At 41.5% G+C, this 15,810-nt stretch overlaps 1 protein-coding gene across 1 annotated transcript in view; it reads right to left on the bottom strand.

Annotated features, from left to right (window-relative positions):
• Positions 1–284: 284 nt before the first annotated feature.
• The window catches only part of shakB (shaking B), a 53,038-nt gene continuing 37,512 nt past the window's right edge, over positions 285–15,810 (bottom strand). Inside the window, exons 3-6 of the mRNA XM_019040973.2 lie at positions 8,714–8,933; positions 5,780–6,068; positions 3,353–3,622; positions 285–1,986 (exon numbers count right to left, since the gene is read on the bottom strand). Of these exons, the coding sequence (XP_018896518.2) occupies positions 3,385–3,622; positions 5,780–6,068; positions 8,714–8,933 (747 nt within the window). The 3' untranslated portion in view covers positions 285–1,986; positions 3,353–3,384. The remainder of the gene's footprint in view (positions 1,987–3,352; positions 3,623–5,779; positions 6,069–8,713; positions 8,934–15,810) is intronic.

Genomic DNA, 15,810 nt, shown 5'->3' with positions numbered 1-15,810 from the left:
TGGATCTAGAGTCCAGACTCTTGAAAACATCGACAAGAAAAAGGACTCTCGATTCAATCACATGTAAGCTTAAATCAAAAGAAAATCCGCTCAACTTAAGAGGCTTGGTTCTTGATTTAAGCTTAAATCTGATTGAATCAAGAGTACTTTTTCTTGTCGATGTTTTTAAGAGTCTGGACTCTAGATCCAATGTGTTTTTCCCCCCTGTGTGTTGTTTGTCGCTCATATAATTTAGCCTATTCAAAAATGAAGAGAAAAATCGATAAAAGAGAAAACTGCAAACATACTTTTATTCACTTTATTAGTACAAATAAATATGCATCCGGATTATCTCCCAAAATTTTCTAATATTTTGTTTAGTTGAAATAATGATTTACATATATTTTAACAATTTATTTACAATATTTACAGATTTTCTAATTAATGGCAATCATAAAGTAATTTATCAAACTCAGTTGGGAGAAAGTAGAAATAATGAGACAATATTGCTTCAAAGATTGAACTATAAATTCAAATTAGCATTTTTGAAAAATAAATATGCCTTAAAATTTACGAAATTGAGCTCAAATGCTAAGATTCACATTCCATGAAAAACATTTGAATAATAAAAAATGAGTAAAGGAAAATCTTCTTCCGCTTTAAATTCGTTGTAAGTGTACTGCCTCTCAAAATTCAGGGCATTTTAAGGATCACTCTGTATAGAATTGACTGTTAACAGTTTCCGTTTAAAAAGTGAACTGAGCTCGTCGAACCAAGTCGTTACCGGGTCAAAAATAAAAATAGGTTTTTAATGCAGTTTCTGCTGAGCTCGTGCAGTTTATTTTAAATATATTTCGCTAAAACCTTCGTGAGTTTGGTGTAAAAGTCTCACCAGTTTAAAGGACTCTCCCACTTTTTAGTGGACGAATTCACAATTATGATCCCAACAAACAATCATTGAGAGAATTTATGCAATTTTTCTTAACATTCTCAAACCCTTACATAAAGTATAAAAAATCGGGTTTTTTTCTTAATAAGTGCCCACCCACGAGGGAAATTTTTGATACCCCATGTAGATTCACTTTTAAACAAATATGTAAATCTGACACACCAACCAAATTTAGTGGAATTTGGTGGGAATTCAAGCGTAGTTACATGCTAGGACAAGTGTTCAACTCATTACAAAGGCTGAACATTATAAGGCTCTCATTATAAAGGCTCTTTAAGCTAAACTAGTTGAAGTGGATGACCTCATCGAGTCAAGCCTTCGAAAGCTGCTTACGTAGAAAAAATAATGGTTGAACTTACAATACTCACAATGCATAGTGGACCATAATGGATTCCAAGTCCTAGATCCATTTTTCTACTTTTGCATTTACAATATGTATATTTCTTGGTAAAGATTGTTCAGACCCTTCTGACAATGTATCATCGTTACTAAGACCGACTCAATGTAACCGTGAAAGTAATATTTTTAATTAAAAGCAGAAAAGTACGTAGGACTGAGATTCCATTATGAGCATCGTGTAGGACCAACGACCCTTTTTTCTCCGTGCATGTACTAGCGTTATGCCCGGTATAAAGCACATGATTTCCTCATAAGCCTGTGCGGCATAATTTAGTGTATTTCGGATGTGTTTTCAGAGACTTTTTTACGCTGAGTTTGAAAGAACAGTCACAACATTTTGGTAGCCTCGCCCTTGTGCTACCTGTCCCAGCCAGTGGCGTGGCGTGCTTTGCGATCAATCGATTGTTATGCCATTTAAATCTATGGGAAAGGATCGATAAGAAGGGTGTGAACACCTTAACAGTCGATTCTTTAGGTTTAAATGGCATAACAATCGATAAATCGCAATTCACGCCACGCCACTGGTCCCAGCACATGCTCAGAGCGATAGCGGTTTCGACCTGCTCGACCAGTGGGAAACCATGCTCACTCTTGTTGTTTTTTATAGTACTGCCTTCCAGTCTGACATTGGTGATGTTGCTTTTACCTCCACATTCCACCTGAAACAACGAGGAAATTTTATGAGTGAACACAAGTAAAAATTAAACAAATCCATTGAGGTAATAGACGAAACAAGGGTGTAGATCCTCAGATGCAAATTCAGCATGTAACTACGACTTGGATGTGCAGAAGATTTTAGCTGTTCAACGTTTTAAGTCAGAAAATAAAATCGTGTGTTTGTTGACTACCTTTTCAACCAGTTTTGGTGAGTTAACATCAATCATTCGATTCATTGAAAAAAAATGTTTTTCTTCAAAATTCCTTCTTCTCAATGTCTAAAGTTTACTAGTGTCATAAGGTGCGGGATGGTACTTAAAAGGGCAAAAGAAATACATAACCCAATGCCGTAAAGAAGGAGTGTTGAGACACATCCAAAAAGTGTCAATCCCTAAACAAAGAAAAACTTGAGAATACAAGTATACCTGATTTTTTAACGCCTTATCTAGGGTTTTATTTGAGTTGTGGAAGAAGTTTCTCCTCCTTTAACAGGTGTAGTAGGCGTTGACAAAACCGGAGCCGACCTGGGCCCAAAAGTGACGGGTGATGAGCTTCGAATGCGGTGTCAAAGACTCAGACAAGTAACATACTTGAATATGATCAACCGTCGCCTTTGGGCCCAACTTCAAACTCGAATACTTTTCCAACTTTTTAGTCCGAAATAGCCGTAAATCCATGTTTTTTGCGGTTCAGGCGTAATGCACACCAACAACAAACACTTTCTTGCCAATTAACGTAACTATACGACAAAGTATCGGCCATAAACATGCTTTGGAGCTTTTGGTGAGGGGTATGCCATCAAAATTGAAATTAAGAGTTATGACATGAAAACAGCATCACTGGAGCTTGGATAGATATCGCAACAGCTGTTTTTTAAGTTCGATGTGAAGGTATTCTCCATTACCGGTAGATATTTTATTCAAAGTGCATGGAACATATCCTGTTTTGAATAAAGTCCGTGAATCTTTGGGGAGATTTTGAAAGTCTGAGAAAACTGTGTGGTACCTTAGTATGAGGAGCAGCACACTTACTGCAACATTAGGAATTTTAAAACGGATAGCCTATCTCACAAGCAACAATTTCAAAGTCTCTTCAACAAACAACTTGTCTATCGATTTGTCTATGAATGTAAACCATCAGCCCGATGCTGCGGGCTGCAGGAGGATCCTTCAACATCTGTTTTGTCCTCTTTGTCTATCTATTTTAACAATCAGCCCGCAGTAGGATCCCTCCATATCTTTTTTGTCTATCGCTTTGTCAATTGATTTCAACTATGAGCCCGCAGACCAGAACACCCTTCTCATTTTCTGTCACACCACGCCACTACCACCTACATGGAAAAACCGGTTGGAGCGGGTGGTAGTTTACCTTTTGTCTTGGGCGGAAGGCGGAGGCGATGGCTAGGCGTGCTGGACGTGGGCGTCGGCGGTCTTGGTGTGGGTGTGGAGGCGGGCGGCGAGCTCGTGCATGACGTCGCGGAAGATGACGGAGTCTATGTTCTCGCCGAGCATGAAGAGGAGGAACCAGTCGCCCATCTTGGAGCTTCGCACGATCGTGTCGATGGCCTCCCGCCGGATCAACCGGAACCGCATCCGCAGGAGGTACACCCGCATCCGCGGGCTCAGGATTATCACGAACCTGCAAAATCAACCGATGTTAGAACTGAATCCAGTGAGATATCTTCGCATACAAGTGAGGGTTAACAGGGACGGATTTACCTTTTTAGCGCTCCTAGGCAAATCTTTATAGTTGCGCCTATCGCAGAACGGACGACCGCGTGGGGAGTTTGAGAGGGTTTCCGCCAACCAAAAGGGGGGTCCGGGGAAGCTCCCCCGGAAAATTTTTAAAATCGGGCATTTGACTAACGCAGTATAAAGCTACTTTTCTGGAAACCAAACCTTATCAATAGACAAGGGCAGATGCACAGATATTCTCCTTTCGCGCGCCTCTGTCTTCGTCCTTCTATTTTTTTTTTTTTTTACCGATTTTAATTCTAGAACCTTTAAAACGTATGCACGTGTCTTAAAATTTTGCACCCCTCAAAACTTTGCGCCCCTAGGCAGCTGCCTAGGTCTGCCTTGTGGAAAATCCGTCCCTGAGGGTTAACAAATAATGGGTCAGTGGACCATTAGACAAGGTCTGAAGTATGTACACGGAGAAAAAAACACGGTTATTCTACGGTTACCACGGTAATAATGTCACACGGGATCCCACGGTGGTAGAGCCGTGGGTTTTAATGATGATAACGATGAGCACGGTGATGCTACCATGTCTAACGTGATATTACTGGGAACACAATAATTGGACGTATTTCTATCAAACGGAACTATGTGCATTAAGACATGAGTCCATGAGAATATGTGCGTAACAGGGCTCACGTCATAATGCACATAGTTCTGTTTGATAGAAATACGGCCAATTCTACTACGAATTTGATTATGCTGCCATGCCCATCAATAAACTTACCAAAGTCCACGGTTCTACTACGGTGGAATCCCATGTGACATTGTAACCGCGTAACCATCGAATAACCGTGTTTTTTTTTTTCTTGGTACAGAGGAAAACGTCAAGCGTTTTCTCTTCAAAATCTTACATAGACATCAATTATTCACACAACGGGAAGTTTTGAAATCAACCTCTTAAGCTAGTGCTAAGCCGCCGTAAGTGCCATCCCCTGCAAGCTTTCGTGGTTACGGTTTTGATCAGGCTTAACCGAGTATAAAGAAAATCAGGACGCCTTGGGCCTGGTGTTTAGCTCTGCTTTGTTTTTCACTTGGCATTGATTCCTACCTCGGTCAGTTGCATGCTCATTTCTTTTTTTTTTCATCTTAATTTTAGCTTTTGTTCCAGTTGAGAATAGGCTTGTAACTGTTCCGAAACGTCCATGGTTGTGCTTGTTTTAGCCTTGTAGACCCATTTGTTGCGTAACTCTTGTATTTTATTTGTGAATCATACGACTCACAACTCAAGACCGACTTCCTTTCCTTTATTGATCTCCATCAGTCCAAGAGATCTGACTCCACCCCGACAACAGTTTCATTTGTTTGTTATGAAATTAACGTCAGGCAGACGTCCTACACCGAAAAAGAAAAGGATGCTGACTTAAAATGAATGTTAAAAAGTGTGCAACAACAAACTCACAAAACGCCGAGTAATCCGCCATAGCATCTAGCTTTACATCTCGACATTGCTACAGTACAGGGTGACAGGATGCCTACAAGTCCGGAAAGTCTGGAAATAGTATTGATATTTTAAGGGCGGTCCAGAAGTACTGCAAAAGTGCGGAAATTCAGCAAGGATATCCGGAATTTTTTTCATTTGTGAACGAGAAATTCAAATGTTTGAAATTTTTCGAATTTCGTTAAATGGAGGTACTGAAAAAGTACTGAATTTTTCTAATGAGGAGGTACTGAATTACTTTGGATAGTACTGAAAATGTACTGCAAAAGTACTGATTTTCGGCCAGCCTGTTGTAGTAGACACCCTGCAGTAACCGCTGCGGCGGTTAACTCAGCGTTTTGTGAGTTGTCGCACACTTTTTTACATCCAGAATGTTTAGTCCAGTAAAAGGTTGGCGAGAGGGAGTGGAGGGGGAGATCAGACGGTGTAATCTGTCCGATGATTTGTGGGAGGATCGATTCCGATGGCGATTTGGAGTCGCAGAGCGCTCTAGTACGCTGAGTTAGCGGCTTGTTATGTATGTTAAGTCAGCATCCTTTTTTTTCGGTTTAATGACGTCAGAGTGATTGCAATATGACTCAGTCTGACCCACGCAAGAGCCACGTCGTTACTTACCTATACAGGACAACTCCGGAGGTCAGGATACCGAGTATTAGGAACCAGAACCATAGAAAGACGTAAATTTTCTCGTTGACGACGTTCAACGGAAGGATACAGATGGCGTCGTGGCGCTCGACCTCGCCGGAGACGCCGTACTTATGGAATGTGCATTTGGTCATCCTCGGGAAAATGAAGATCATCGGATCGATCCGCTCCTCCTGGTCGTCCTCCATGAACGTGAGCACGTCAATGCCGAACGTCAGAAACGCCCCGTCGAAAAACCGGTTCATCATGTACATTTGACCTGGGCGAAAAACATATCACAAGTAAATGATCGGTCGATCAGTCGCGTGTGTCTCTTAGTGCAATGGATCACTAGACAAGGTACGAATTTAAGCAATCTGATACAAGTTTCTTAACCAAAATTTCTCTTGAAACACGATTCGCACAACGAAAATTACTGAAACTAACTCCTTACCAAGATATCAACGTTTTTATTTCACATTGGTTACGAGGAATTTGAACTGCCCGCTCACAAGAAACTCGAAGCTCTACGTGAGTCAAATCGCGCACTACAATGGTTTCAGCAAGCTTCTCAATCATGCAATGTTCATTTCCCATCATGTGTCGTTCAAAATAAAAGCAATTTGCTATAGCTGAGCCGAAGGGTCAAAACTGAGGTTGCCAGATTTTTATATCGCAGAGACTATCAAGATAATGTTCAGCGCGCGATGTGAGTCACGTAGAGCATTGAGTTTTCATGAGCGGGTGGTTTGAATTCACGCATCAAGAATCATTAAATATCTTTGTAAGGAATTGATTTCGGTAATTTGTGTTGTGCGCATCGTGTTTTACGTGAAATTTTGATTAAGAAACATGTATGAGAATGCTGAAATTCGTACCTTGTCAAGTGCCCGCTGCGCACTGTGGTCCAAAAGAATAAGGAAGGAATAAGTCGGATAATGACCGAAAGATCACGTTGGTTTCGTATCTGATGTTTTGTGAGTCGCTAATGTCGAATTTCATGTCAAATTGCCTACATTTTAACTCCTTGACCTTAACTGTGGGCAACCTTATGGCACACTGCGGCGCGGCGTGCGTGTCAGCTCGAAACGCGCACCGACGCCTACAAACCTAAGTGGATACTTCAAGCATTTCGCAATGCGTGAAGTATCCCGTTAGGTTTGTAGGCGTCATTGCGCTTTTCCTGCTGGCAGCACACCGCGGCTCTCCCCGCGGGGGAGCGGTGAACGATTTCTTGTGGGGAAAGCTCCCTGGCGGAGAAACCTGTGTATCGTGTGGATTTGTTTTTAAAATTTTGGGTCCTTCAAAATACCACACTGGTCGCGTGAAGGAATTCGTGAACTCTCAACGCTAGGTGAAGTGTAATAATGAAAGGCGGGTCGTGCGTCATGCGTGTTGCGGATGGCGCAGGGTGGCTCCTGAATGTTACGAATACCACTCCAAGGAAAAACGCCGTATGAGCCTTCAGACGTTGCCAAATTTCCTTTGACAAATCACGAATTTTTTATAGAATTTATAAGTACTTTTTCTTCCAACATTTTGAGGAGTTTTGATCCTAATTTTATTTAAAGTGTCCAAAAATTTCAAAGAAAAATTTTCATAACTTTCCGCAAGAAAAAACATCTTCCGGGACGAAATATGTCAACATTTGAATGGTCATACGACGTTTTTCCTTACACGGCAGAATAAGTCAAGTATCGCATTGGTTGTAGAATCGTGTATTGATGCTTGAATCTTTTACAGTTGCTAAAATTAATGAGATCCGTCAAAACAGTAACTTCCCATGTCCTATATTAAGCTGAGATATCGCGCTCTGAAAATTTCGGTTTCTGACGTTAGCCACCGAGGTAGTGACACCCTTGGTTTCTTCCATCTTTCTTTCGTCCGCGTTTCACGTTGAGTAACCTGTGCAAATGTATGTCTCTCTACTTGATGAAATCAAGGTGGAAGAAACCAATGGTGTCACTTCCGCGCTGGATAACGGGTTACACCACACTTCTCATAGCACGATATCCTTCTTATTATTGAGCACAAAAAGCTGCTGCATAGACGGATTTTATTATTTTCAACCACTCTACAAGAATCAAGCATCAAAACGCGATTTCTGTCACTTGCGCAACTGATACATTGCAAATTTAGGTATTTTGATACACGTTTCTTGATCAACATTTCACGAAGAACGCGATTTATGCAATGAAAATATTTGAGCTTAACTCCTAATTAGGATTTTTAACGGTTTACGATGCTTAAACTTGACCCTCACGCTCATAAAAAACTCAATGTACATTTGTCAAATCGTGCACCAAACGTTACAGTAAAAGTCTCTGCGGTATGAAAATATATCCGTAAAAAAACTTAAGCGTGTATTGGAAAATTAATGGTACATCGTTGGTTTTTTTAATTAAACCAGGAATTGTAGTGTCCACTTTTAGGTCAGACCTTGTCTCGTGGCCCGTAGTATGTTCTAACGACTCAATGTGTAGCAGTAATATTGGATGGACTGTATTTTACAAAAATGAAGTAATGGAGTAGTGCGATGGGACAGTTGCCCTAGTCAGAGAATCGCGCACTGATGGTTCAAATTTGCAGTTCGGCAATAAATTAATATCATTAGATTGAAGTGCACTACATAAACTCATCCGTCTACAGTCATGTATACATCCCTAAATATGCCATCAGTCCAATGAGTTGTCGGCACTGTGGAACATCAACGCGTGAAAACAGACCGAGATAATTAATGAATGAATTACAGGCGGCCTACAGGTGTCCATGCGGCGCTCAGTGAACAAGAAAGTAGCAACTAGTTTTTTCCCCCAACCATTTCTCTTTTCTTAAAATTCTTCATTTTTGCTCTGTTTCCATTCACAATTTAAATAAATAATTTGAAGCGTATTATTATGTGGTGTAAAAAGTCCTCTTACATACCTACTACATTAAGAAGGGCAAGAACTTCGCAGAGGTAATACCTATAAGCCCACCAGTTATGATACTTGAGGTTCTCCCACAGATAATCCAGTAAAAGCTTTTTCTTCTGCTTCTTCTCAACCTCCGAACATATTCCGATGTCCAAATCCATCATCAATGCGTGAATTTTGCCCCCTTCCCAATGTTTCCACAGCCAGCGTGGCGTGTAGAATAGTATCGCCTGAAACAGAAAAAGAGAATGTTAAATCACGTGTCTAATTCACAGTCATAAATGTACAAATTAAAGACGAAGGAAATATTGATGCACTAAGATTTATTCAGTAAGATTGTGTCGTTCGAATAAAATGGACTTGATAAGATTGGATGTCTGGAAACATTGAATGTCACGTCATTGAGAAAATCGCAACAAAAGTTTACAGCGTTATGTATCAGATGCCACCATTGATGCTCGTAGGAACCCATTTTGCCTATTTCTTTTTATGAAGGCGAACTGGTTTACACTAATTAAAGTTCGGAGGCCATACTTCAGCAACGGATAACTTGAATCCTCAGGCGTAGGATCTCATTAACCGTCCAAATTCCCACCTCCTCCCTCCCATGAAAAGTTTCAAATCGTGCCGATGATGAACAGAGGGTCGATCACTGAATCGTTATCGAATGATATTGATCGATAACTCCCTATCTTAACAATGCTATATATCAATTAAGATCATTCGATGACGATTCAATTATCGAGGCGCAGTTCAGAATATCTAGTGTAAAACGCCTCTCATAGATGGATTCCCTTCTTCGGTCTACATAACACTCTATTAACAAATATGTTTCAAAAGCTGATCAATGAGTTGATTGATTTTTTTTTCTCTTTCGTTACCGATATTTTCTGGACATTTTTCTAAAGACCCATTATTAAAAACAGAAAAAAAAAACATACGGTAAATAAGAACAGACTCATAAATTGCATCAGGAAATGGTTTGAGATAACTTCGAATGTTTAAGGGATGAATCGTAAATCGTTTCGTCTTCCAATTCAGGGTTTTTGTACGGGCCTCACTTTCAAAGTTATTTACAAATGCCTAACGATAAAAGTTTTTACGTGTATGCCTTACGTGGCACTTTATTTTCGATATTTTTTTTAGCAAAACGCATTTGAGTTCAAAAAATCTCAGTAAAACGAGGTGTGATGAACCCTTCCACGAAAAGCGCCGCGGGATCACCTCAATTAACGGCGTCCGAAATTTTCGTCGGACCCGAAAATAAAATTCGCTTTTGGAAACGTCTCGTAATTAGACGCCCTGCCCCGCTCACGTTAATGAAGGCACCAAAAATAAGCCGGTCTCGCGGGTAGGTAACCCGTCCGATTCGGATGGCAAAAGATGGATTCGGGGTATTTTTAAACGGGTGGTCCCCGGCTCGCGGGAATGATACAGAACCAATCAATCATCTGCAATCTGGAAGCAAGTAATTGGGAGAGGACGAGGCGAACGGATTGACGGGCGCCCGGTCCGCGAGGGGGGTGGGTGGGGGCGGGGGTTCAATTGACAAAAATCAGCCAACACCAACAAACGCTATCATCGCGAAAGAGCACTTCGCGCCGTGAGTGACATCTCGTTGGCTGGGTTCCGGGTCCCGTGTCCCCTGCACTTGCGTGGATATAACGAATGTGCCGTGCGCATAGGGTGTCCCGAAAGTGCCTGGACTCGTGCTGTGAAGCCGTATCTATGATAGCTGGTAAGCTGCCACAAAGCTTACATCAATCCACCGGGTGGATGTTTGAGATTGACAGTCAAAGGATGTTTATTCAATGATTTTAATAATTAGCCTGCCGATCGACGAAGCAGAGGCGGAGCCAAAGGTATGCACTCGCCGTCCCTACGATCGGACAATTTTCGTCAAAAAAGGTTCTTTTTTCGTGATTTTCAGGACTTTTTATCTTCAGATTCCACCCCCCTCCCTCTGTGGAAATTTTCTGGCACTCCACTGCTACTGCGATTAGGATCTTCTTTTAAAATTGACAAACTTTTATAGGTTTGAACCGGAGGTATGAAGCTGATCAACGAGAACTGACACGGAGGAAAAAACTTCAGTTCACTAGGAACACTGAAATAATTAATCGAAATTCAAGTTAATAATGATCGAGCTTTAGCCCAGGTAATTGTAGTTTTCGTTGGGCATACTGAAGTTCGTATTTTTTACGGAGGATTATTCGGTTAGTTTGCACGATCAAAAATGTTTGTATTTCTCTGACCGAAAACTTTGAGGTTCCACATCAACTGAAGTTTAGACGTCTCACATCAATTCACTCATAATCCCATGACTTCGTCAAATTTTGAACAAAAAGGATGATTTTGGGCACAATCGATCAAAGATGACGCATTGGAAAAAAAAAGTCGCTTGGATCTAGAGTCCAGACTCTTAAAAATATTGGCAAGAAAAAATACTCCTGATCCAATCGGATTTTTGCTTAAATCGAGAACCATGCCTCTTAATTTAAGCGGATTTCTTTTCGATTCAAGCAAAAATCCGATTGAATCAAGATTATTTTTTCTTGTCATTGTTTTTAAGAGTCTGGACTCTAGATCCAAGCGACTTTTTTTTTCAGTGCGTGAGCCGAAAAATGAGACCAAGATCAGCTCGATTGCCACCCAAGTTCCGGAACTACAGCATGAGTGCGCTAACGTCCGGGACACCCTGTGTATTTTCGATGGGACATCCGCTGTTCATACATGTGCTTGTTCTGCCTCCCGCCCACGCGAACGCGCAGAACAGCGCAACCCTAATGTGAATCAAGTAGGAAGGTGCGTGGTTTTCGGGGAGGCGCCAGATTTGAATCGGGCTCAACGATTGACGACTCTGCTCGCCGTTGCAACTTGTCCCGAACACCTTCTCCACTTTTCAACGTTACACGGCGTCTTTCCATCAAACCGCAGATTTAGCATGTAGCTTCTCTGTTGGAAAAACATGCGCAATCCAGAAATCTCCTGTTTTAAGTCATTTCTCCAAGACTTGATCACATGTAGACGTTAAGGATACGTTACATCAATTGGAAATAGGGAACGTAATTACATGTTACTGTAAACATGTCGATCTTAAGGTCTTGTGATGGCGGTTTCTCTTGGGAGGTTTATAAAGTTGAGAAGCCTCCGAACGACTGATTTTCGATAATTGTGTTTCATTACTTTTATCACTCCTTGGTCAAGGGGCTGAAGGATGGACGTTGCATTGGGCGGGAAAAATTCAATTCTGACATGACTTGACGGCGTTGCCGCTTAAGTCGAATTTTCGCGATTTCCACGCTGATTTCGAGTTAAGCGGAGAAACGAATAACTCGAATTGCCGCTTAAGTCGAATTTTTGCGATTTTTACGCTGATTTCGAGGTAAGCGGAGAAACGAATAACTCGAATTGCCGCTTAAGTCGAATTTTTGCGATTTTCACGCTGATTTCGAGTTAAGCGGAGAAACGAATAACTCGAATTGCCGCTTAAGTCAAATTTTTCATTGGTCCCCAGACAATTCGACTTAACGAACTTTTACTGTATTATTTTGCGTGTTACCGTCAGTTTAGGTCAGCAACTGTTCTAAAAATTAGCTCCTAAAAATGGAGATGTTTTGTGTGAGGAATCTGCGATTTGACGGTTGGATTCTTATGCAAAAGTTCGCGAGAAACAGGATGGTGCCACTGGTTTTCTCTGAAATCATCTCCCAAGCTCAAAAAAAGCTCTCAAAGTGAGGCCAAAATGGAGGGGATATCCCACCCTACCCTGAGAGTCCACCTCTACATCAAAACAAACTCTCCATGCAAAGAAAAGGTGCAAATACATTAGCAGTGATGCCGTGTTTTCAGTTTTGGAGTCCCCAAATAAAGTGGCAGCCTTGTCAATGTATTTGCTCCCTATCTTTGCATGGAGAGTTTGTCTTGATGTAGATGTGGACTCTCAGGATAGCGTAGGATATCGCCTCCATTTTGTCCTCAACTTGAGAGCTTTTTTTGAACTTGGGAGTTGATTTCAGGTAAAACCAGTGGCACCATCGTGTTTCTCGCGAACTTTTACGTAAGAATCAACAGTCAAATTGCAAATTCCTCACACATGCAACATCTCCATTCTGTAGTGTGAAAGGTTTTCGTATGTAGGCGGACCCAGACATTGGCTTCCCGCAAGACATTTTCAAAATTTGAATGCATATAACATTCAGGCTGGGTCAATTTCGTCTCGAAAAATTACCAAATACAAGCGCCCTTCCTTCTTCTTCTTTTGTTTCTCCTTACTTTCTTCTTTCACTTTCTCTTCCCCTTTTGACGGGTGAAGGGGGGAGGGGCACGTCACTCCCTTGGATCAGTCTATTTGGTCCTCCATTGATGAAATCATTTTTTTTTTTTTAATCTTTTAGAATATTTCATCAAACGTATAGCTAATTTAGTAGCTCTATCAATAAAAACTACACGCACGAAGTTTTACTGGGGATTTTCAAAACGCCAATAAAACTCGATTTTTCCAACAACGTGAGTCAGGAACCTTTGATTCTGGGGCACTGTTATAATCTTATCCAAAAACCTAAAAATTTCGCCAGACGCTCTGTAAGATCAGCTCAATGAAAGAGAAATTTTACATTCATATATGGTGGAAAAAAAAAACCCAAAAAAACTTTGTTTTTGCATTTGAAATTTTTAAGTGTGTACAAGGGTACCAGTAATGTTTAACGCGGTCCATCGACCCTAATCATTGTTTTTCCAAGGAGATTTCTAGTCGAAGAAGCTATGAATGTATTAAAATTTTAGTCTGAAACTAGGACAACCGGCCCATTCCGTTGGAAGGATTATCTCGTAGCACACAACGCATTAACTCTTTTTTTTTACGAAAGCGTCCGAAGCATCTTAACCTTCCACTTCCGGGCGAAAGTCCAAAAGCATCTCAAAGCCAATCGGTAAGTGAATCACCACTTATGAGACAGAGATGAGCACTATCTTCCGTCGGCTTCGCGAGGGAACAATTAAAATTATAGCACCATTTCAGAATTTCAAAAGAATATCGATTAAAGTGGGCGCTCACATTGAGTTTACGGGCTTGGTCTATTTCCGTAGTCGTGTTCCTCTGCCGTGCTAAAGGAAAACGCCGTATGAGCATTCAAATGTTGCCAAATTTCCTGTCAGAATAATTGATCTAACTCCTCGTCATTTTGTCGTTAGTAGCTGAAACTTTGTGCATGAGGTTATTTTTTAGCGTACTGTTCATTTTCCGAAGTCGCGCGTCCTTGAAAACATGAAAAATGAACAGCACGCTAAAAAATATCCTCACTCGCAAAGTTTTAGCTACTTACGACAAAATAACGAGGAGTTACATCAATTTGAAAGAAGAAAATGGCAACTTTAGAAGCGTATAGCTCACTTATGGAGCGTTTTCGGGCATATGTGTACAGGACCAAGGACCGTGTTTAACAAAAATGAACCAAGCCACATCAGCTTTTGTCAAATTTAGCCGGGCAAGTCAATTTTTCACAGGAGAATGTTTGTGCGGATTCCTTCGAAAATTTTAAGGAATTTGCTTCGTATCATGGAGTAAATTTACAAAAATTTGCACGCAAATCCGCCCAACCATTTTCATGTAAAAAATCAATTCGCCCAACAATGGAAAAAAAAAACACATTGGATCTAGAGTCCAGACTCATAAAAACATCGACAAGACTCTGAATCTCTCAATACTCTTGATTCAATCTGAATCTAGGTTAAATTAAGAACCAAGCCTCTTAATTTAAGCGGATTTCGTTTTGATTCAAGCAAAAATCCGATTGAATCAAGAGTATTTTTTAAGAGTCTGGACTCTAGATCCAATGTGTTTTTTTCCTCAGTGAATTAAATTTGGCAATAGCTGATGTGGCTTGGTTCCTTTCTGTGTAACGCGATTCTGATAGTCGTTTTTTGAGCCGAAAAATCGATCCTGAAATTTATCCTGATATTGAAGTACGTTAACTTCCGGACACCCTGTAGACACGTCCATTCTCTCCGTTTCCAGGTACTCTACCGGTGCCCGGCGAACGGGCCGCGGGGCCAGTCGACGCGGAAGGTGGACGTCCGAGGCGATGCGATGCCTCGGCGGGAAGAGCAGGAGGCCATCAAATTGTTGCTATTTTTAAAAAAAAAAACCGAGGGAGGAGCGCGCCCCACCCGCCACCCGCACCAGCCTTAAATCAGATTAATGAGATCCGCGGCCCCCGCCCCCCCGGGTCTCGCTCTTATTATTCTCATCTCCTTACCAACCCCCCTGCCCCCCTTCCCCACTCCCCCCCCCCCCCCCCGGTCACGGCTCCTTCCAGTCCGAACGCACCTTTGTTTATTTCCGGACACCGCGTGATCCAGTTCCAGCGGGCTTCTCCATTAATCCGGCCCCGATCGAGTTCCGAGATGAAGTCAAAACATCCTAAGCGGCATCAGGTGTTGCTGAAGATCGTGCAACTCAACGGAAAAAACGAATCTGTAGTGACGTTACGGTTGTTAAAAAAAATTGCGACAACTTTTGGATGTAGCTATTAACACTCGGGCAGTGGGACGTGGCATGATAGAATGTAAAAGTAACGTCCTAGGATGTTACTTTAACAGCCAGAATGATAATGACAACATCAAAGAGTTGACGCACATTTTTTTTAACATCCAGGATATTATTGCAGCACCTCTTTTTTTCTGTGTACGCCGCCGTGATAGCGAAGAGAGCCGTAAGTGCAAAAATGGAGTTTTGAGAAAATGGGCTCACTATCGGCCGAGCGGTAAATTTTATTGAAAGAAGCTACCGTTTTTGTGTATTTCCGGACACCGCGTGATCCAGTTCCAGCGGGCTCCTACATTAATCCGGCTCCGATCGAGTTCCGAGATCAAGTCAAAACATCCTAAGCGGCATCAGGTGTTGCTGAAAATGCTGCAACTCACCGGAAAAAAAGATGCTCTAGTAACATCCCGGATGTTACGGTTTTTGGAAAAATGTGCGACAACGCTTGGATGTTGCTATTCACACTCCGGCAGTTAACGTAACATGATAGAATGTCAAAGTAACATTCTACACCGGGAAAAAAAGTAGCTTGGATCAAGCATGATGATTCTTGAATTTGCCGC

Source organism: Bemisia tabaci, chromosome 2 (assembly GCF_918797505.1).
Source record: "Bemisia tabaci chromosome 2, PGI_BMITA_v3".
NCBI lineage: Eukaryota > Metazoa > Arthropoda > Insecta > Hemiptera > Aleyrodidae > Bemisia > Bemisia tabaci.
This window is presented reverse-complemented; position numbering and strand designations above follow the sequence as displayed.